The 23,684-nt window shown below is 38.3% G+C and overlaps 1 protein-coding gene across 3 annotated transcripts; it reads left to right on the forward strand.

Annotated features, from left to right (window-relative positions):
* Window positions 1-1,699: 1,699 nt before the first annotated feature.
* LOC126388291 (P2R1A-PPP2R2A-interacting phosphatase regulator 1) lies at window positions 1,700-20,236 on the forward strand. 3 transcript variants are annotated; one of them, XM_050041329.1, is made up of 9 exons: window positions 1,717-3,623; window positions 5,900-5,984; window positions 6,073-6,129; window positions 8,252-8,298; window positions 8,376-8,481; window positions 8,765-8,829; window positions 8,914-8,969; window positions 10,775-10,859; window positions 10,947-20,236. In XM_050041329.1, the coding sequence occupies exons 1-9, from the start codon at window positions 3,523-3,525 to the stop codon at window positions 11,068-11,070; spliced, it is 726 nt and encodes a 241-aa protein (XP_049897286.1). In that variant the 5' UTR covers window positions 1,717-3,522; the 3' UTR covers window positions 11,071-20,236. The 3 variants fall into 3 exon arrangements, with proteins under 3 accessions (XP_049897288.1, XP_049897286.1, XP_049897287.1); XM_050041330.1 differs by having other exon boundaries at window positions 1,732-3,623; window positions 8,376-8,433; XM_050041331.1 differs by lacking the exons at window positions 10,775-10,859; window positions 10,947-20,236 and adding an exon at window positions 10,497-10,661 and having other exon boundaries at window positions 1,700-3,623.
* Window positions 20,237-23,684: the final 3,448 nt, after the last annotated feature.

Below are 23,684 nucleotides of genomic sequence, written 5' to 3' on the forward strand. Positions count from 1 at the left end.
GTTTCCTCCAGGTGCTCTGACATGTTCTCCCTGTGTCAGCGTGGGTTTCCTCCAGGTGCTCCAGCTTCCTCCCACAGTCCAAAGACATGCAGGTTAATTGGTGACTCTAAATTGTCCGTAGGTGTGAATGTGAGTGTGAATGGTTGTCTGTCTCTATGTGTCAGCCCTGNGTGGGTTTCCTCCAGGTGCTCTGACATGTTCTCCCTGTGTCAGCGTGGGTTTCCTCCAGGTGCTCCAGCTTCCTCCCACAGTCCAAAGACATGCAGGTTAATTGGTGACTCTAAATTGTCCGTAGGTGTGAATGTGAGTGTGAATGGTTGTCTGTCTCTATGTGTCAGCCCTGTGATAGTCTGGTGACCTGTCCAGGGTGAACCCTGCCTCTCACCCAGTGTCAGCTGGGATAGGCTCCACCCCCCCTGCGACCCTCAAGAGGATAAGCGGTTACAGAATGAGTAGTGCATTTACAAAACTGATCCAGACAGCGTTCTCTTTTAGAACATCTAAAAATGAGAAGAAAAAAAAAGATAAAGCACCCAAAACAAATGTGAAGGATCCAAATTACATCACACTGTTATCTTTTCCAGATGTTGAATAAAAGATTACCAGATGGTGTTAGTGGAGTCTAATAAAGTATGAATAACAATATTGTACTTGTGTACCATACTTGAGTAAATGTACTTAGTTACATTCCAACTCTGGTCACAGTGTGTTTTTCATTGTGGAAACACAAACATGGCAGCGTGGCTTTTTAAAGCTTCGCCATGTTCCCTCTGTTCACTGTTTAAATATATCAACAAAAGCCTTTCTGGAAATCAAATATGTTTTTAAGAGTCATATCTCCTTGTTTGTCTGTTTGTTTGTTTGTTTGTTTGTGTCTGACGGTGGTTCAGGTCTCTGGTCTGCTCTCTTGTTCTGTGGAATCTGGTCTGTCTGGGCGGCAGTGAAGGGGTTAAAGGCCGAGCCTCCCGGTGTCCTGTTTCACCATTTTTTGGAGATGACGACTCAAAGCAGATGGAGGATTTGGGGATTCTGGGAGAACAGCAGACGGTTCAGTGTCACAACAACAAAGAAAATACCACAACATTCCCATAACATCCCCGTAACGTTCTTATAACGTTCCTGTAACATGTTTGTGACTTCACAGAACTGAATAATGTTCTTATAAATGTTCCTGTTGTGTGTTTGTAGTTTTATTTATACTGAACTTGTGCTTTCACTGTATCACTGTGATCCATGACATCATCTATGCTGACGTTATTTTACTTTATTGTGAGTTTATTTCCTTTAATATCTTTAGAGCTCTTATCGCCACCAAACATGTTCAGTCAGTTCTCATTCTCAGGAGGGGACGTCTACTCTTCAGACATTACTCAAGTTATTTCTCTTATCTAGAGATGATGAGCAGTAAGTCAGCTAATTGATAAGTCGATTGACAAAAATTTAATCTGCACCTTTTGGAGTGCTGATTGGACTAAAAGAAACATTTGAAAAAGTCATCTTTAACCCTGATGGACTGGGATGGACAGCTCCATCGTCTCCTGAGATTTTACAGTGAAATTATAAATTTAACAATAGATTAAAAAAAAATCAGGAAATGAATGGATGAGTCCATATTTCTAGGCAAGGAATAATTATGTTGATTTATGCAAAAAAAAAAAAAAAACAATACATGGGATTTTTTTTTTTTTAATTTTATTTATTTTGACAAATATACTGAACACCATATTGTTTCATATCCATTCAGCATAAATTACTATTATTTTCGTGTATTTAGTTTCCATGCAGGTATTACTCAGACGATACAAGACAAATATTTTCCATTATTTTACTTTTAGCACTTTCTAAAAGTAGTGTTTCAAGGATAAAACAGTGGCAAGACGTTAAACAGTTTGGGATGAACAAATTCCAAAGAAATAAAAAATATGTCTAAATCTTAATACAACAATTCCAACAAATTATAAATAGGAAAAATAATTATAATGATAAATAATCAGTGTTGAGGAGTAACTAGTTACGAATAATTAAAATTCAAAATAAATAATTGTAATCAGTTAGTTACTGAGAATATTTGTAATTAAATTACAGTTACTAATTAAAATATTGGTGATTACAAAGGGATAATGCCCGAACATATTACTATAAGTAAAAAGTTTATATGTATAATAAAACACTCATTCTGTAGCTTTGCATCTTTTTACTGTGCAGGAACGCCGTCTTTTGCCGTCGCCTGTTTCTGGACATTTTTCAGCTTTATAGCCCAGTTTAAAACTTTTTTTTTTTTTAAAGTAATAAAATGTAATAGTTTAAAAATAAATCAATTGATTATAATAGTTTTAGTTTTTTTATGCTAACGGTTTTGCTAGTTGTGCACTTTTAACTACGTGGCTCATGCAGTAACTCTGTCCTATGTGTTTTCTTTCTTGCTGTATAAAAGCACTATATCAATAACTTTTACTTATTTACATTTATATTAGTAAAGCAGAGTTACAGGGATAAAACAGTGACAAGAGGTTTAAAAAATTACAAATTAAAAGCAAAAAATAAATTGAAGAATGACAAGAATTAAAACAAATTACAAGTAGTTAGAAAATAAATTAAGAAATTATAATAGTTTTCTGCTGGTAAAACAGAGTCACGGGGATAAATTAAAACAAAATATTTTTTTAAAATTAAGAAATTATAATAGTTTAATATATTCTTATTATCTTGCAGTCCCCACAGGACAAACTAAAAATAATTAAACTCAGTTAATTAAAGTGAATTATTGCTGCTTGACTTTCTCACTGCTTGTGTTTGTGTTGCAGTTCCCTGTGCGGCCGGCCCGAGGCGGCGGCGCTGTTTCTCAGTTGCTGAACTACAGTGTGTATTTGCTGAAGGACTATGTTGTGAAAATCTTTCAAAGTGTTGGTTTTCCGTGATTACGGGGCTCTTCTGGACGTCTGCTCGGTGGGTTAGGGGGCCCGTGTGACCGACTCTCCCGGTGGACTGTGTGCGCAGCCCGGGTGCGACTGTTTCGGGCAGCTGCTTAGCGGTTTTCTGATCTCTGACTGGAGGTTTTTTACTGCAAACCAAGTTAGCTCAACAGCTAATCCTAAAAGTCACGTCACCTGTGCGGACTCGAATTAAAAGTTTCCCGGTGGAGCCGGGACAGCCGGGTCACTTTTGACAGTGTGACCGTACAAAACTTTGTCTCGGGTGTTTTTGCGCCGGGTTCGTATTTTATCTCGCTTTTGCGCAGCCATAAAAATTGCGTTGGAGACAGCAGCAAGTGAAGCGTAGCTGCGGGTTTTAGATGACGGTGAGACCCGCAGCCGGACACGGATAAGGTGTTTCCTTCGGAGGGAAATGCTGTAGAGAGGACACCGCCTCGGTGTTCAGCCCGCTGACTTGGCGGCTCTGGGTTTGCTGCTCGTGAGGCCTGCGGGTCGGGCTTCCACCGGGCTTGAGTAGAGCCCGACGCCGACGTCGAGAGGTCGGAGGCCGGCAGTCGGCGCTGCCACCGCCGGGCCTGCGGTTCGAGTTATGGAACGGATGGAAGTGGACCAGTGCGCAGGCGCAGCTGCCGGGGCAGGAGGCGGGGCACTCCGCAGATCGAACAGCGCCCCCATGATCACCAGTGTCAGGTCAGTGGTACTACAGCTAAATGTGCAGCACCAAACTCCATTAAAAAACAGCACATTTATTTTTGTCTTGTTTATAGAGCGCCACAGACATTTATTAACAATGACGTAACACATGGATTTTATGTAAAGAAGTCACTCTTTAATTCGGCATACTTAAAATACTACAAGCATCACGTAGGACAATAATATTTAAACGTAAGTAATAACGATGGTGATAACGTGGTAATAGTAACGCGTAGAGAATTATGAGTTAGTCGAAATAAGAAAAATCTTAAGGAAAAAAAAAAGTACATTATACTACAATTTTTAACACTGTAAAATATTTGAAAATATAAAATATCTTAAATATGCTTAGTCTGTTAAGTGTGCTAAAAAAGTACAACATATGACCTTTACAACGTATTGAAGTCGTATGTATAGTTTTAAAGATAAAAAAGATATATGAGGCTACAATTTACAATACAATATATATATATCTATATATATATAGATATATATACATATACACACACACACACACACACACACATATAGAAATAGAAATAACAAATATGTATAGTGTGTGCATCATATGTTAAATATATATTCAGGAAAGATGTTGCTAAGAATAAATTAGGACACCGAAAAGAATATTGCAGAGTTTAATAATTTCACCAATTATTGTACAGTGTTCCAAAAACAATGACTGTTCCTTTAAGTCTCCAATCCTCAGTTATAATATAATAAATGAACTATGGAATTATAACTGCAGTCCTCCGTTTTCCTTTGCACAAAAGGATTTTTTGAAATTCTGTGGCAGAAATCAGAATTTAAAATACTGCATTGAACCCTGGGAGGGAACTGAGACATGATACAGTTGCCTTTAAACTGTATATAGACGTAGAGAAATTATGAGAACAGGAAGAAAAAGTATGATGACATAATAACATTAATAATACAAGTACAATGTTTTATAAGAAATCTGCGCATTGACGAATAATTATAATGTTGAATGTACAATTAAACATTGAATCTAAAAGACGTTAGATGTATATGGCTGCTTTTGTTAACTTAATAAAAAATAGTGCAATAGCTAGTTTTTGTTTGTACTTTATATTTCAGAGGGAAATATCCTTTTGACTCCACGACATCTACAGCTGAAGTTAGTTTTTACTTTACTGGCTCAAATCGAAACATGATCAGTCTGTAAATTCTCATGATTTATTTTAAAACATTTATTAAAGTAGTGAATAAAACCAGCTCGATCTAATTCAGCTACACCGTTACATTTTTTTGTACAGATAAATTTAACATTTTTATTTGGTGTCAAATATTCTGCTGACAAATCGTTCTGGTTCTTATTGATCTACACAGTTTCCTACGGAGCCACTAAAGCGCCGAAAATGCAGTTTGTGATTTTGTGCGCACAAGACAGTAGGCTAACGTTTGCATTGTGTGTGCACAAGTCAATTAATTAATTATAATAATTTGTTCCCACAAGGTTATTAATTTGTGCACAGAAGATGAGAACTTGTTCCTACATGATTATGAACAAGTTCTTTACTTGTGCGAATAAAATAACAACTTGTTCCCACAAGATGATTAATAAATAATTAAGTTGTGCGCATAAGAAAATAACTTGCTGCCAAAATGACAACTTTTTCCCACAAGATGATAAACAAGTTAACTTGTTCCCACAAGATTATTCATTTTTGCGCACTAGATCATTCCTTGTTCCCACAAGATAGTCAACTAATTATTGACTTGTGTGCACATAATAACTTGTTCCCACAAGGCTTTTAACTTTCCGCACTAGATAATGAATTGTTCCTGCAGGATGAATAACAAGTTATTGACTTGTCCAAACAAAAATAACTTGTTCCACAATGACAACTTGTTCCCACAAGACTATTAACTTTTATGCACTAGATACTAAATTGTTCCCACAAGATCAGAATCTGAATAAACTTTATTGTCCTCAAGGAGGAAATTTGTCTTGGACATTCAGTGCCTGGCGGCTGTAAACACGTTCAATTTACAAACATACAATTACACACATACATGACCATCAATAGACTACACATTACTGTGGCGTCTGTAATTAACCATCAGATTGATTAACAAAGACGTGACGCGGTGTGTTTTTGTTGTGAAGAGAACAAGCGGACGGCTCAGACAGCTGAAAAGTCGACACGTCTTTAAAGAGTCTCTCTGTATAAACACATATATATAAATAAACTAAATGTCTCTGTTAGTGAATTAATGTAAACATGTTGTTGTTGTGGTGTCTGTCTCAGCGATGGGATGACCGTCTTCAGTCCGGTGTCCTCGGCTCGGTACAGACGCAGCAGTGTGTCCATCAACCCCAGCTGTCCCTCACAGGTCAGTGTTTGACTCACAGTGATGATGTATTTGACGCGTGGGCTCGTCACCACCTGCTGACCTTCATCCATCATCTCCTCTTCCTCAGCTCGTCCCTCTTTCTCCTTTCTCTCTGACCGGAGACAGACTCGACCACAAGAGGCAGGTGAGGACGTCACACTTCTTCTTCTTCTCTTTTCACTCTGCCGGTCCGACAGATCACAACTCTCTGTGGTGTCCTCACAGTCATTAGAGACACTCAGAGTTTTACTGACACGTCTGTTTGTTTGTGTTTACTCTGATTAGGTTTGTTTTCTTTTTTAACATGAGTTAGTAGTAGGGCTGGGCGGTATACCGGTTTGTACCGAAAACCAGTATTTATTTTCGTTATGATATGAATTTTTCATATACCGCAATACTGGTGAATAGCCCAAACAACGTCCGGAACGTGCGCAGCGGGAAAGTGTTTCAGCGGGGACCCATTTCACCACTGCACACCACAGGCCCGCTTGAGCGGGTAAGAGTGAGTTTGAGAATGGCTGCCGGAGAGAGTCCTGAAAGCAAAGCAACTGAGCAACTGTACACGATGACCCAGAAGAACTCATACCAAAAAGAGCAGTGTTTCCTCTATATGCAACGAGCGGTGCAACAACTCCCGTCTGTCGCGCGACAACTCTCTATTTTACGGGGCTCTTTTATTTTTGTCACACTACGCTCCCCTACGCGACCCTCCAGCAGATAAAAACTACATGAAATAGTGTGCTAAACGAGCACAATGTGTTTTTAATTGAATAAACCATTATCAGAGGTGATATGTGATGATTTTTTGCATTTACCCATGTTTATCCGTGACATTGTGTAAATGTCCGTGGCGGACATTTGAAAGCGAGTAGATGACAAACAGTACAGTAAACTTGTAGATAACTCAAATATATGTAATAACTTAGGTGGAAAATGCTTTAACATTTCATGCAGCCTACATGCAGCCTCTCGGCTCGGCTTCTCTACGTGCCGCTTCCGTACGCAGTCAGTGGAGCCCATATGAATGGAGCGGAGCGTGTGTTGCGTTCAGGCGTTGTCAGGTAAATAACAAATTCCGGCACTTGAATAGGCCATAGCACAACACCTCAGCATGTCAAGTTGGCCGAACCTGAGCAAAATACCGTGAAACCAATATGATTTTTTCTTAAAACCTGAAACCAATATGATTTTTTCTTAAAACCGTGATATGAAAATTTTGTCATACCGCCCAGCCCTAGTTAGTATTTCAGTGTAAAAGTGTCACTGTACAGAGATAGATCCCTCTATACATGGAAAGATAGAACGATACTCACAGTCATAATAAAAAATAAAATGAAATAATACTAAATATGATAATAACAAAAATAAATAAAAGGAGATATAAACATAAATAAAAACAATAAAGAGGTAAATATTCAGTCAGAGGATTCAGGGAAGAGAGTTGGATAATTTTCTATAATATATGGATATATCGATATCTGTTAGCACCCAAATGAGTCGTTATATATCCTTAAAATATACGTTGTCTTCAGAAATAATGTACAAAACAGCTTATAACCTTAAATGTAATTTATTTCCAAAACACAAAGCGACATAAATGATCCAAACTCTCTTCAACATGAGCTGCTCCCAATTTCAGTGGATTTGTATATTTCCAGTCTTTATTTTGCAAATAAAATCTAAAGTTTTAACTACAAATCGAACATATGGAGGCCTCTGTTACTGAATACATATTCATTTCATTTAGTGTCCCTTCATCATCTTTTTCAAATTAAAAATTGGACTGTCGTATTTTACGTGTCTGCAGTTCCTGTAATAGTTTTAAAACACCTGAAATTCTGTTTGGAAAATTAAAGACTAAATAATCTTTATTTAATTAAATTACAAAACGCTCCACAAAGCAGAAACTTCGTCCATCAGCCACGAACTGAAGACAACTGCAAGAATCTAAAATAAAAAAAATAAAAATATGGTTGAAATTTGAACAATGACAAATAAATATTCATGTGAGTAACGTGGGACTTTATTTTGTTATATTTATATAAACATTTTATGTTTCGTGGCTTGTTGTTGTTTTTCTTTGAGAAATTTTGAATCACTCAGAAATTTAAATAGTCGTAACAAAAACCTGTCGGTGAAGCTCGACTGAGTTTCAGGTGATATGTGGAGATTTGTTGGTTTTATTTGAGGCAGTTTGGTTTAACAGTGGAGACGGACAGGTGATAGGGTCAAAGGTCAAAGGTCAGAGCTGTTTGTGTTTTCTGCAGGAGGAGAACATGGAGATGACGCTCAGAGGAAGTCTGCAGAGACTCAGGTACGTCACAGACACGACACCGTTCATGTCTCTGAAGTTTAATCCAGTGGGATTAACATCTCTGCTCTCCCTCCCAGTGCTTCCAGTCTGATCCCAGTTCCTCCAGTCAGTCAGTGGCACAACCACACGTCAGTGGTGAGCATCTCCACACCAGATTTTAACGACCAGGCTCTTATTTTGAAGGTAGTGCTTCCTGTCAGTCAGGATGTTTACCTGAAATGCTGAGGCTCATGGGTAACGTAGTATTCAGAGCAATCCCATCCACCAATCAGAGGGAGAGATGTCAGGAAACACAGATGAAACATTTTTAACATTACAATAATAATGTCGGTCACTGATCTGGATTATCGTCTGAATCCAGATCAGACTTAATCCAGACTAGAGGGTCTGACTCCAGATTAGTGGTAATAAACTAAATCCAGATTAGAGGGTCTGACTGGCTGTTTTTTCACCTTTTCTTCTTCAGTGGTTTCAGTCACAGGACAGCGGCATCACACCCAACTCCTCCCCGAGTCCCACCAGGAGGTTCAGGTACCCTGTTCACGTTGTGTCTTTATTGGAAGCTTCAGTCTGTATCAGTCTACTGACATACATGATGTGTTCACTGTCCGACAGACCAGCAGTCAGTGCCACGGTCAGATGGCCTGCGTTAACTCCACTCAAGAGGAAAGGTAATAATTTCACATTCACACCTGCAGTTACTGAGTCTAATCCACATGGAAACAAACTGTAAACACGTCTCTGGCACCAGTTTGTATCTTCATGTGCTGAACTTGTTAGAGAAAGAGAAATAGTCTTTGTGTTTGTGTCCACCTGATGAATTTCTGACTCTGTTTTTGGTCACGACCACCTTTTTAAAAAAAATTTGTGGTGGTCAAAGGTAAAGGTCACTGTGTACTCTTTTTTTAAAGATATTTTTTGGGACATTTTAGCCTTTAATCGATAGGACAGATGAGCATGAAAGGGGGAGAGAGAGAGGGAGTGACTTGCAGCAAATGGCCACAGGCTGCAGTCGAACCCGGGCCGCTGCGGCAACAGCCTTGTGCATGGGGCGCCTGCTCTATCCACTAAGCCACCGACGCCCCTGTTTCGTTATCATGCACGTGATACCTCAAGAACAACCTGAGGGAAAAATTTTTTCAAATTTGGTGCAACAGCCACTTGGACTCAACAATGTTCCGATTAGATTTTCATCGTCAAAGGTCAAGATCATTGTGACCTTGCGTCTGTCTCATTTCTGCAAACATAATTTTGAAAGAACACCTTGAGGGAATTTCTTCAAATCTGGCACAAACGTTCACTCAGACGCAGTGATATATTGATAGATTTTGGGTGTCACAGGTGAAAGATAAGGTCACAGTGACCTTGTCTGTCTTGTTATCATGAATGCCATATCTCAAGAATCCCTTCAGGGATTTTATTTTATTTTTTTAATTTGGCACAAACGTTTATTTGGACTCAAGGATGAGCCAATTTGTGAATTTTGTAGTCACAGGTCAATATCATTGTGTCTTTGTGTCCGTCTCATTCTCGCTAACATGATTTCTAAAAAATGCCTTGAGAGAATTTCTACAAATTTGACAGAAACGTCCATTCAGACACAACGATAAACTGATTACATTTTAGGGTCATAGGTCAGTGGTTAGGTCACTGTGACCCTGTCTGTGAAGAACACCTTGAGGGAATTTTTTTTAATTTTATTTTTTTTTCAGATTTGGCACAAACGTCCCCTTGGACTCAGTGGTGAATTGATTTCTGTCCCATTTTCGCAAAACAAAATTTCTAAAGAATACCTGGAGGGAATTTCCTCAAATTTGCTACAAACGCCTCAAGTCAATGGACTCAGTGATGAACCAGTTTATCATGAACGGGATATGTCAAGAACACCTTAAGGGAACTTACTTAAACATGCACTTGAACTCAAGGATGAACTGATAAGAATTTGGTGGTTGAAGGTCAAAGGTCAGTGTGACGTCACAAAATGTGTTTTTGGCCTTAACTCGAGAATTCTTTAACCAATTCTGACCAAACTTGACACAAATGTCTAACAGGATGAAATAATGAAGGTTAAAAGGTCAAAGGTCATCTTGACTGTGACATCATCATGTTTTAACGTCATATCTCAGGAACAGAAGGGGAGACATTTGGTCAGATACTGAATTGGTGACTCTAATCTTGAAACTGTGCTGATTGTATAGATCTTCTGTGTGTGAAGCATCCATGTTTTCACTGACATGGATGGAGACTGTCAGAGACACTGGACTGGTGGGCGGAGTCATACAACCACAGGGTGGACTGGTGGGCGGAGTCAAACAACCACAGGGTGGACTGGTGGGTGGAGTCATACAACCACAGGGTGGACTGGTGGGCGGAGTCATACAACCACAGGGTGGACTGGTGGGCGGAGTCATACAACCACAGGGCAGGGATTTTAGATTTTTATATATGTACATTTGTGAACCTTTTTGTCTCTCAGGAGGGGTGGAGTCTGACGGACCCCCAAAGAAGCTTTTTGTTGCCGGGGTGACAGATCCCGCCCACCGCAGCAGCTACACTGTCAGGTGAGGATCATCTTGAGCACATGTCAGTCATAACAGTATGAAAGTTTAAATAACAAATAAAGCTTCCTCTTCTGTCTCCCTCCTCAGTGTCTCACAGTCAGCGGAAGACTCTCCTCCTGCAGGAGGCGTCAGTCCTCAGTCCAGCCCTCTGTCTCTGTCTCCTCCCCCTTCCTTCACCCCCTTCACCTCCCACCAGCACCCCGGACACTAAAACCCTCCTCCCCCCTGCTCACCCAGAGTGCTGACCCTGTCACTGTGGGATCAGACCGACCACCAGCAGCTCCAGAGACCCTCAAACACCTGGAGGAACATCGACCCCATCGCACCTTATTTTGGTTCCAATCATCTGCCAGCATCACTGTAAGCCCCGCCTCCCTAATGGACAGACAAATCACAGGAAGTGAAGATGTGACACATTCGGAGGTGAAGATCACCTTCAGTTCAGCCTGCTCTCTGCTCTCTGAGCAGGATATTTCTTTTGCATCCGTGAAGCTTCAGACTTTTTTGTTGGTCGGTCATCACACAGCATCACTCTTTATTTCAAGCATCAGGCAGAAGGACGTATACGCTGTGTCACGTGTGCGGCTCCACCCCCATCAGAGGGCGTGGTCTTGAGGTTCAAACTCCTCACTCTCATGTTAAAGGATAAACAAAGGATTCATCAGCAGCACCATCGTGAGATCACGGAAAACGTTTGGGAAACTGAGGACACACTGGTTGTGTCGTCAGACTGGAATCGATTGTGCTCACTAAAAGAAAAGGGTGTTGTTGGTAGTTGTGGGGAGCAGATGAGCAACAGACACACCTCCCCAGTCTCAATGTGTCCTGTGGACCAAGCAGCTGATCCTGATTGGTTACAGAGAGGAGTTAATGTTATACAAGTTGTGCTGATTCAAGGATAAAAGAACAAAGCACCTAAACGTCTCTGCCTGAAGACGTCTCTCGTTCCTCAGCTGCATTCTTCAGATTTGTTCTGCGGACATCAAAAGAGTCAGAGCCTTACATGGGATGACTTCCCATTGGAGGATGCAGCTCTAATCTGACCAATCAGTCGATGCTGTTAGTGAAGCTCCAGATCTTCTCTGATCAGTTATTCTGAAGAAGTTCTAATAGGATCTTGAGTTTTAATCAAGATGTAATTGCGGGTGATGACTAAATGTTCTCAGACTGTTGATCACAATCGTCTCTCTAAAGGAGTCGAAGTTCTTCAGGAACATTTCGTTCCACCCACAGTGATACAGTCGACACCTACAGGAACTGAACTACACAGAGAACCTTCAGCCGGTCCTCTGCTTATTGTCCTGGAGTCGCACTTGTTGGAAGTCATGTAATTTATGAGGACAATATAGGAATCACATGATTTATTTAGACACGGTCTTGAAGATGAAGTCATGAGAACTCATAACTGATGAGTCTGTGGAGTAACATCTGGACTCTCCCAGCACTTAAACAAATCAGCGAACCAGGGTTACGCACTACGCAAAGTTAGTCCCTCCAGGAGGTTGCAACAGTAAACGCAAATTCAGCCAGACCTCGTGAATTCTGCGCAGCCCTGCAATTTTGTCCCATCGACGCAACTTAACCGCAAACGTTAATAGCCCTTCTGTGCAGAGTCTGCATGTTCTCTCTGTGTCAGTGTGGGTTTCCTCCAGGTGCTCCAGCTTCCTCCCACAGTCCAAAGACATGCAGGTTAATTGGTGACTCTAAATTGTCCGTAGGTGTGAATGTGAGTGTGAATGGTTGTCTGTCTCTATGTGTCAGCCCTGTGATAGTCTGGTGACCTGTCCAGGGTGAACTCTGCCTCTCGCCCAGTGTCAGCTGGGATAGGCTCCAGCCCTCAAAACTGCCTGTGAAATCCTGGAGGGACTGAATAGTGCATCTTATGATTTTTATCAAATTTTATATAATTTTATTCAGCTAATCTGCTGAAGATAGTTTGTATCTTCAGTCAGCTAGAGAAATTACAAAATAAAGAAAAACCTGAATATCCAAAAACAGTCTTTGTCCCAGCAACCCTCTGAACGGGGTATAGCTTTTTGCAAGGCCAAAACTGCTAGTTGTTGAGAATTTTTGTCGGGTATTTTTCACCCCAGACTCGCTACACCTGAGTCAAATTCAGCCACTGAACAAAAGTTTCAGTCATCGAAGCCTAAGATTTTTGTGTTTTAAAGAAAGTTTTAGTTTTTGTGTCACGGCTGAGTCACCCTGACTGAAGCTTTCTGGTTTTACCAGAGAAAACTTAAAAGACTTATTTTGTTTGTCGACAGTTTGTCAAACTTGGGCTGACGGTTGACAGACTGTAGGACGTCTTTTTCTCCCGGGGTGAGAAACTGGTTTTACAAACTGGTTCCCGGTCAGTAGAAGTGTGTAGAACTTGTGGTCTGTTTGTTAATAGTGTATCTATATGTGAATATTGACAGTCGGAGCAGCTGATATGTGCTCACTTTTCTTCAGCCTGCATGGTTTGATTGTACATATTGAATCTGCAGGAAGCGACCATGCTCTTCCCTCGTAAAGGTGCATTTATACTTTGACTTCTTTCATTTCCCTCTAAGTTTGCTCTCTGTCCGGCTTTAGTCTTCTCTACTTGAAATCAGCCACGTTGTGTTCGTGAAGGTCATCTGATTGGTTCAATCCCCAGAAAATCTTTATCACTTACTGTTTAAAAAAAAAGGGTCACTAATCATTTTGACTTCCTCTGCGTTTTCTTTCTGACGAATCTATCAAACTTGTTTTGAGGTGGTTGTTTTTTTGAACCAATGTTACAACAGTTGATTTTTTAAGACCCGGACCAATCTCGGCTCTCGTTAACGGCTCTGGACTCTTACTTTTTACTTTGTACTTAAAGCAGACTTGTACTAAGTCTGCTTTAAGAATACATCAGTTTTAATCCCAGGGTTGGGCAATAATTCAATATCATCAGTTTTCAATTGAATCATATCGTGACGATAGGAAATTCTGTTATTGTTCACACAAACTAATTTGACGCACATCAGTTCATTCTTTGACATCAGTTTATTTGATGTGATTTTGCACACGTTGTGTAATAAACCATCATCAGGAAGTATCTGTACGAATATTGTGACAGTAATGTCGACCATACTGCCCCCAGCCGCAGATAATCCTGTTAATATTCTAATGGTTTCATTCCAAAATCTGTGGAGCCCCTAAGAGGACATGATCAAGTTTCTTGTGATCACCGTAAACTATCTGGCGCTCAACATAAATTACATGGCACACGCTAAAGATTAAATAACACTCACCGTGAACTATGTAGCGTTCAGCAGAAATTGTTTGGAGCTCAACAGAAACTATCTTGCACTCATTGAAATTATCTGGCACCCACCGTAAAATATGGAGAGGTCAGTAGAAACTATCTGGTGCTCATCGTAAACTATCTGACACTCACTGAAATTATGTGGCGCTCATTGTAATCTATTTGATGCTCCATAGAAACTATCTGGCACTCATCGAAACTTTTCTTGTGCTCCTTCTTGTGCACCATAAACTTTCTTGCACTCAAACTATCTGGCACTCAATTTAAACTATCCGGTGCTCAGTAGAAATTATCTGGCACTCACCGTAAGCTTTCTTGCACTCACCGTAAACTATCTGACAATCCTCATAAACAATCTGGCACTCACCGTAATCTATCTGGTGCTCACTATAAACTATCTGGGACTCATCAAAGTGATTTAGGACTCGCGCCCTTTAAAACCAACTCGGTGCTGAGTAGAAACAATCTGGTGCCAAACAGCAGGTTTCCTCTTAGAGGCTCCATAACCATCAGAGTCATCCCCACATTAGTCACTAGATTTGCACAGACATCGTTGATCATTTGAAAACGTGACTTTAATGATAATTCATTAATGTGAATTTTGACAGTTTTATTAATATGTGATTCTGATTTTTATTTTGTCTTAGTCTGCAATAATTGTAATGATTCAATACAAGTGCACAAGAATGTGACTTTGTTAAGTCACAGATGTAGCCATCTCACCACAGGGGTCGGAGGTCAGAGGTCAGAGGTGAGGGTTACAGACACGAGCTGCAGTTCTGCTTCCAACTTTTGCACTTGCACAGTATTGTACAGTTTTGTACTATCACTCATCATTGTGCCTGAACATGTCGTCATAGTCGTCGGAGGTTGTTTTTTTTCTCACGCGTGTCGATTTAAACATCGGATCTGAGAGATTTTATAATCACCTGACACCTGTGAGATGTGTTTGTACATATAGTCTCTATAAGCTGTTTTTATAGAAGTGTCTTTCCCCCCTCGCTGCTCATTCAGCTGCTCCAACAAACAAAAATTCCAAATCTTTTTCTTTGTGACGCATTTGACATATTTTTCGTTGTCACAACTTTGCACAGAACTAGTTTAGACCACCTTAATCTTTATATTGTGTTACATGATCGGTGACTTATCGTCATGTAAGAAATGCTGTTGACTTTTGCTTTTTCTCGCTTTATTTCTTGACTTATAACCGCCTCTGTGAGTCTATCCTGTTTCAGAGAAATGCACTCAGCAGTTGAAAATAATTCTAGAAGAGTTTGGGTCAGTTGTAGTTTGGACTTTGTGCTCAGTTCAGCTTGTTTAGAAAACAACATCAACTCCTTGAGACAACAGAAACAATTTTTAAATCTCTGACTTTGAGAAAGTATGCAATTTTTTTACATTTATTTTTCAAGAAACCCTTTTATTAAGCACAATAAGCCAAAGCTGTTGAAATGCTTAATAACAAGTAGACATAGAATAATTTTTAAAATGGACCAAATATTGATTTAAATCATTAACTATTTGACAAAAGAATAATAAATGCGATTATGAATGTGATGTTTTGGAATTTGATAGTTTTCGATATCCAATGTTACAGAGACATTTTGGTTGTGGCCCCAAAAATATTGAGGTTCAATATGTTAACTCCAACCAGGTTCAATAATGCTTTGATTTCATATCGTATCATTTTTGTTGTTTGGTTTGTTTTGTGCAGTTTTCGGCAGTAATTCAATATTTCAAATTCTCGTGTTCAAAAAAAAAAAAAAAAAAAGCCATTAAATGAATCAACATAACTAAATTTAACCACGATATGCTTAAAAATATTTACTTTCTCGGATTTTGGTCTAAAAAGCGCAAAAACATTGTTTGAACAAAATGTCACCTTTTCAGCATCGTTTTGAATATTTGAATATCGTAAAACATCAATGTCAAAATATTTCAGTGATAATTATCATGTATTAGCCTCATCTAATTAGCATATTAGCCATATCAGTTTGTATTTAGCTATTTAACCATCAACATTTGAGAATTTTCAAAAATTTTCCTTCAAATTTTTTTGTACAGATACAAAAAAAGAAAATTTGCAATTCTAAATCACTTTTTTTTTGTATGATCATGGGGAAAAAAAATCAGCAACAGGTTTTGGTTCTAATTTATTTTTAGAATCAACAAAACCTGTACGGAGTGATTCATCCCAAATCACATACAGATGTTAAAGTGTCGAGAAGCAGGATAGACTTATCTCAGAGGTAACAACACGCTGCCAAATTCAGTTAGCTGTACAGACACAAACTGTAGCTTTAAGATAATTTTCTGTTTATTATTTTTAACTTTGCACATTCACCGTTGTCCCATGCTGTATGAAGAGACAAACTGTTTATATGTAGCTGGATCAACATGTGATGTGGACTCTCGTACGAATTTCTGCTTCAGAGAATGTTTTTACGCCAAAAATTCTTTAAATGAAACAGTAAGATAAAGTCTTACATTATTAGAACAGTATTCACTGATGTGTTTTTGTCTCATTCTCACCTTTATGTCCTTAATGGATTTCCTCTCTTGGTTTTCTTTGCTTAACAACGTTTAAAGCATCCAGTCAACTTCCGGAAATGTCTCCAGGTTCAAATCATTGTAAGTCCAATTTTTGACGTATATTTTCAGTGTGATCGGAGGTTTGTTTAACTCACTGCTTTACATTAAACTCTATTATACGGAGTCCTGAGAGTCCCGACAGGTGATTTTTTTTTTTCATCTGGTCAAGTTATGATTTTGTGCAAGTTAATATTATCTTGTGCGCACACGATTGGGGGGAAAAAAAAAAAAAACATCTCTCGGGACTTCCGGGGCCCTCTGCTGTCAATTTATGCCCTTTGTGCAATTTTTCCTCTTTTTTTTTCCTTTTGTTTTTGTCTTGCCGTGTAAAAGTCATTGTAACTTGGTAAACGCTAACAGTAAGCATAAAACAATAAAATGTTAGTATATTAGCATGCTAACGATAGTCGTGACAAAGCTGTAGCCAAGTCAGTGACTACTAACGTGCTAAATTTTACATGACAATCATAAGGTATTAGCATGAATGCTAACTATAGCTATGCTCTACAGTCTTGCCTACATGCTAATGTTAGCTGAGCCTGACAGGCAGGATCTGATGCTGTGTCTCAATTCAGATTTAATGAAGTACACTTTGCGCACTGTGTCCTTTCTCGTCAAGTGTGTTAATTTCGACAGGGTGGTGTCGTCCTAAATCACGCAAATGTTGTGCACTTGCTGGAATTTATGAACGTAACATTCGACCGCCTCGTCTTCCTCTTCTTAATGGCAAAATGCAAGTGGACGGAGCGTTACCTACAAGATTTCACGGTGATTGTTGCCTGCCAAAGTGACTTCTGGCTTATTTGCTTATTCATCGTAACGACTGCTGCAACTTCCTCAGTCGCCATTTTCACAAGTTTGGTAGTCCCGTCCCTTTTGCTATGTAGCCAAGATGGTGACCATCATACTTCCATGCGTCCTCATGTTGGCATGGATACAGCCAATAGATGGCACTAGAGGGTGGAGTCAAAATTTCCCCACAACAAGAAATGAGGCAACGGTGGAGGAGGTTGTAATATTGTACCTGTAAACGGAGGCAGTGTTGTGGACACTGGTGGTCTGTGTGGCCATTATTTACATCCCAACATGTTCCCAACATGTGGACGGAGAATTACTTTCGCAATATTATTGATTCGTTGACCCCGCCATTTTTTGAACGTCTCCATCATCTCCTACGGTTGTCTTTTGCTTGAACTACGCTACATTGCCCCCATGATCTCCGGTGCTACTGCTCTGATTCATCAGTATTAGTAAGCTTTCAGAAAACTTGCATAAACACATAAAATGAACGCAGAGTACAAACAGAAGGTTCCTCCTATCTGCGTCTTACCTTGAGCATAAACAAGAGCTTTTTTGACTGTTACCCATAGCGCACTGTATTTTGTCATACGTGTCAGTGTGAACACACTTACGCACTCAAAATAGCAAATGTAAAAGCCTTTGCACACCAAGTCCGTATTTTGCTTTTGAAATTGTTCCACATTTTAAAATAAATACAACCTCACATTATGTCATTTATGTTTACACACAGACTCTGAAACTTTCACATGTTTTCGGAACAGGTTTGAAGAACGTGAACTGAGACATAGCATGAGATATCCAAAACAGCCACTGTATGAATTACATTGTTTCTTAAGGAATTGTGACCAATATGCACCAAATGTGTGACCCTTAACTTGTTAGCGCCCTCTGGTGGACAAACTATTGTAAAAAAGACAGTGTCTAAATTATCACCTGAATTAATTTGACAAACTAATTCTTAAGGTCCACTTACAAGCTTTTTCCCCAGTTTTCAGTCACATGTCACGGTCTGATTACAATAGAAATGATAAGCTATTAATCAACAGACAGAAATTTTTTTAGCAACAATTTTATAATAATCATATTTTAATTGTAGTAATTTCAATTTTAAAGCAAAAAGCTATTTTAAAGCAAAAAAAATTTGAGAGCAAAAAAATTCACCGAGTGTGTTAATTTCAGCTTTTCAAAAGTCAGTATTTGCTGTTTTTCTGTCTCCTGTAATTGTGAACTTAATATATTAGAGTTTGGGATGTATTAATACCTCCACTCAGGCTTTGAAGAACTTTGATCACTGACATTTCAAAGACCGAGCTGAAGGTCTCTATAAAATTTAGTGGGATTACATTGTTTTCGCATATTCATAATATCTGTAACCATAAAGCTTGAGTTACAACTTGACTTTTCCTCCGACACCACCAGTTTAAAAATAAGGGGAAACCCTCTCATCACGCTAGAAATGTATCGTCTTTTAATTTTTGATGACAAACTGAGATGATTTTTGCTTTGTTGACACTTTCTGACTCTTGACAACAACTTCACCCCTAAAATATATATCAATAAATTTCAGAAGCCTGCTTTATTTTTAGCTTCTTGCATATAACATGATACAAGTTGAATCTTTGTGTTGGTCGATGTTTCATCAGGATCTGGACGTTCTTAAGTTTGTTTTTTTTCTTGATGATGTCATTCATACTTTTAATAATTGAAATAATGAAGTGTGGGAGGGTCGTTCTCTCTGTTTGTGTTTCTCATCACAGAGAGAGAAGTTTGAGTATGTAGCGAGTAACCCCTCAGTGTTTTTCAGTATTAAAGCGATATTTCACTCTGGCAAATCACAGTGATTTCTCAGCACTGAAACTGACCCTTGCTGTGACCCGTAGTTTACCTGGTTAAAAGCTCTGGAAAAATAATTCTAACTCAAGGGCCAACATTGTTTGTTTTTTTTTATTTTGTTTTCTCACAATCACAAAAAGAAGTGATTTCATGATCTTAATGTAAAAGTGTGCTTCAAAATATCTTTTTAAAGAAGAAAAAAGAAAATGATTCATAATTGTTGTGGTCATGTAAACAACAAAAAAGAGAAAAGAAAATACAACATTTTTGCCCTGTCTTACTATTTACAAAACTGCTAAGAATTAAACTTTATATTTACAGACTGCTCTACAAAGTCAACTGTCCTGTACCAGTCGTGATGCTAAGCTAAGTGAAGCAGCTGCGGACTGTGGCTTATTTGCCTGCCAGACAAAGCTGAGGGTGATATTTACCTTTATCTTCAAACTCTTTGCTAGAAAATGAATAAATTTCCCCAAATGAAAACTTAAAGCACTTTAAATTTATATGTTTGTGAAGTGAAAAAGAAATTAATGTTTTTTAGTGTTTACCCTTGTAAGCAGAAAAGCCATCATGTAATTTGACTCTGATGCAGCGCAGACACCAGCAGCTTTATTTTCAGGTCAAACGTCGTGCTGAAAAATGACGCCGATCCAGCAGAGTGAGATACGACTTAAAAAAAGGGCTGCTAGAGTTTTAATCGACATGATAAAGGGAACTAAAAGCACATTGTTGAAAACATTCACACAAGTATTTTCAAAAATGTAAATAGTTTGTTCTTTCTGTTCTTTTTGCTTTTGGACAAATTCTCTACATAAGACGATTGAGATGATGTATTTTTATGCAACTGTAAAATAAAAGTCTATATTCAAGTGTTCATTCTCTCCTGAGGAGCTCGTGGCTGTAAAAATGATGCAGAATGACTTTTTAGATCTAGTGGAAACAATTCATCTACACTCTATAAATATATATAAATATTATATTGTATATGAAAACTCTCAATAAAAGAAATGTGTATCATATCAGAAAATGTATTTTGGCTCTCTCTTCTGTTTTGAAATGTCCATCCATCTGTTTTCATCTGCTCATCTGAGGCCGGGTGCTCCAGCACATATAATATGATATATTTTATAATATAATATAATATAATAGAGTTTAGAGTACAGAGTTTTATTTATGAAAATCAATGACAAACTTTACTATGACTTTTTTAATGAATTCTTTTGACATGCTATACTATGAAATTTTTTCATGACATCGAACGAAAGATAGTATTACTTTTTTCATGAAATTGTATTTCCATACTAGGATTTTCTTTTTTTGTGAAATGTTTTGACAAAATACAAGTTTTTTCATGACTTTTGACGACATACTACGACTACGAATTTTCTTGGTGATATTTGATATTTGATGCTAAACTATGACGTTTCTTCATCAATGTTAAGGTGATAAAGTACTATGACGTTTTTTTAAGATTTTTGACGACATGCTATACTATTACGTTTTTTCATAGTTTCCGACAATGTACCTATACTATGATGTTTTTTCATAGTTGTTCAAAAAGCGGAAAAGGACTTGCACACAGAAAACAAATGTAGACTGAGAGTCTTAATGAAAGATCATTTTACTGGGGATCTTCACAGACAAACAAACAGCAAACGTTTCAATCCTCAAGGGACTATCGTCAGTGCATATAATGAGAGGTCCTAGTGGCATGGTTCTTATAGTGTAGTCTTCTCAATCAAACTTGATTGGGCACACCTGGAGCCTCTCACAGAGGGCAGGTAATCAATTAGAGGTACCAGCACTGTGTCACACATCACACCATTACAATATACATATATACAAACAGCCTTGGACAAGGAGCTCAAAGGTGAATAAGTACATCAACAGATATACATCTGTACTCTAGCGTGGGGACTATTAGGGTCAGACTAGTGCACACAGACAGACCTACAAAAAGCAAGACATTTCTAATTCTTCATTTAACCCACTGGGTTGTAAGGTTTTTAAATAGTAAATGTATTTGCATTCACATTGTAGAAGCATTTGGTCCACATTGCCACCACGACGTTTGGGAATTATCATGTCAATGCCACAAAATATCAGATCAGAGAGAGAGTGATTTCCATCAGCAAAATGCCTGGCCACAGCTGATTTAGGATCAGCGCGGCGAATGGAGCTTTTGTGCTCATTGATTCTTAGTCTCAGTTGTCTCCTAGTTTTACCAATATATTGGATGCCACATTTGGTGCATACAAGAAGGTAGACAACATTTGTAGAGTTGCAAGTTATCATTTTGTTTATTTTGTATTCCTTTTTGGTAATAAAACTGCTAAATGTGTTAACCTTTTTGACATTAGAACAAGCAGCACAGTTGCGGCATGGGAAAAAACCTGTGGCATTGTACAGACGTCTCTGGTGGGGGGATTTTCTATGTGTGTCTGCATGCACTAGTGTGTCCCGAATGTTCTTGGCTCTGGAAAAGGAGAAAAGGGGAAGAGAGTTAAATATCTGTTTTCCAACATCATCAACAGACAGAACATTCCAGTGTTTTTTCACTATGATACAAATGTCATACCCAAGTGGTGAACAGGTGGTATTGAATACACAAGGAAATGTTTTTTGTTTTTTAGCTTTATCATTTTTAGCTTTATCATTTGTTAACTCAAATGATAAAGCTAAAAAACAAAAAACATTTCCTTGTGTATTCAATACCACCTGTTCACCACTTGGGTATGACATTTGTACCATAGTGAAAAAACACTGGAATGTTCTGTCTGTTTGATTGAGAAGACTACACTATAAGAACCATGCCACTAGGACCTCTCATTATATGCACTGACGATAGTCCCTTGAGGACTGAAATGTTTGCTGCTTGTTTGTCTGTGAAGATCCCCAGTAAAATGATCTTTCATTAAGACTCTCAGTCTACATTTGTTTTCTGTGTGCGAGTCCTTTTCCGCTTTTTGACTTTCATCTCAGACTACCGCACCAGAATTAAGAAGCTTTTGGACTGATGTTAAGTGCGCAGCTCTTTCTGCTTATTACTACTTTTCATAGTTTTTGACAACATGTTTTAGTATGACGTTTTTTCATAGTGTAAGCGCCATTTATCAGTGATGAGTTTATTTTATTGTTAAATGGTATGACTTGTTATTACAGAGAGAAACATGTTTTATTGTAATGTTGAAGAGATTGATAAACATGTAAGGTTACTTAATTTCTGTATGTTTGACATCTGTGAATCTTTATATTGGTCCTGTGCAGCTACTGTACACATGCAATGAACAGGAAGTGAAGCCTTGCTGTAAATGTATTGTTTGAAGAAAATAAATGAGGTCAGTGAAGCAACACAGTTGTTCTACTGTTAAGATGTTGGCGTTGCTGCCAAGCCGACTCAACGCATAAAAGTCGACTTCTGTCGTCTCTAAGTGGTTATTTATAGAAGTGAATTAAGACAAAGACAAAAACAATGCAGACTACAAATAGCCACTACACATAGTTGTCGGCGACATGTTATTCTGTGACGTTTTTTCATAGTTTTTGACAACATACTATACTGTGACTTTGTGGTCAAGTTTTTTGACAACATGCTATACTATGACGTTTTTCTATAGTTTTTGACATGTGTTACTATAAAGCTTTTCATAGATTCTGACGACGTGCTATACTATAACGTTTTTTCATGATTTTTGACAACATACTTTACTATAGCGTTTTATTTTCCGTGGTTTTTAACGTCACGGTATACTATTACATTTTTTCATGATTTTTGACGACATGCTATAATATGACTTTTTTTCATGATTTTTGACGACATGCTATGCTATGACTTTTTTTCATGATTTTTGACGACATGCTATGCTATCACTTTTTTTCATGGTTTTGGACGACATGCTATACTATGACTTTTTTTTAATGATTTGGAACGACATGCTATACTATGACTTTTTTTCATGATTTTTGACGACATGCTATGCTATGACTTTTTTTCATGATTTTTGACGACATGCTATGCTATCACTTTTTTTCATGGTTTTGGACGACATGCTATACTATGACTTTTTTCCATGATTTTGGACGACATGCTGTACTATGACTTTTTTCCATGGTTTTGACGACATACTACACTATGACTTTTTCATGGTTTTGGACGACATGCTATGCTATGACTTTTTTTCATGATTTCTGACGACATGCTATGCTATGACTTTTTTTCATGGTTTTGGACGACATGCTGTACTATGACTTTTTTTCATGATTTTTGACGACATGCTATGCTATGACTTTTTTTCATGATTTTTGACGACATGCTATGCTAT

This window comes from Epinephelus moara, chromosome 3, assembly GCF_006386435.1.
Source record: "Epinephelus moara isolate mb chromosome 3, YSFRI_EMoa_1.0, whole genome shotgun sequence".
In the NCBI taxonomy this organism is placed as follows: Eukaryota; Metazoa; Chordata; class Actinopteri; order Perciformes; family Serranidae; genus Epinephelus; species Epinephelus moara.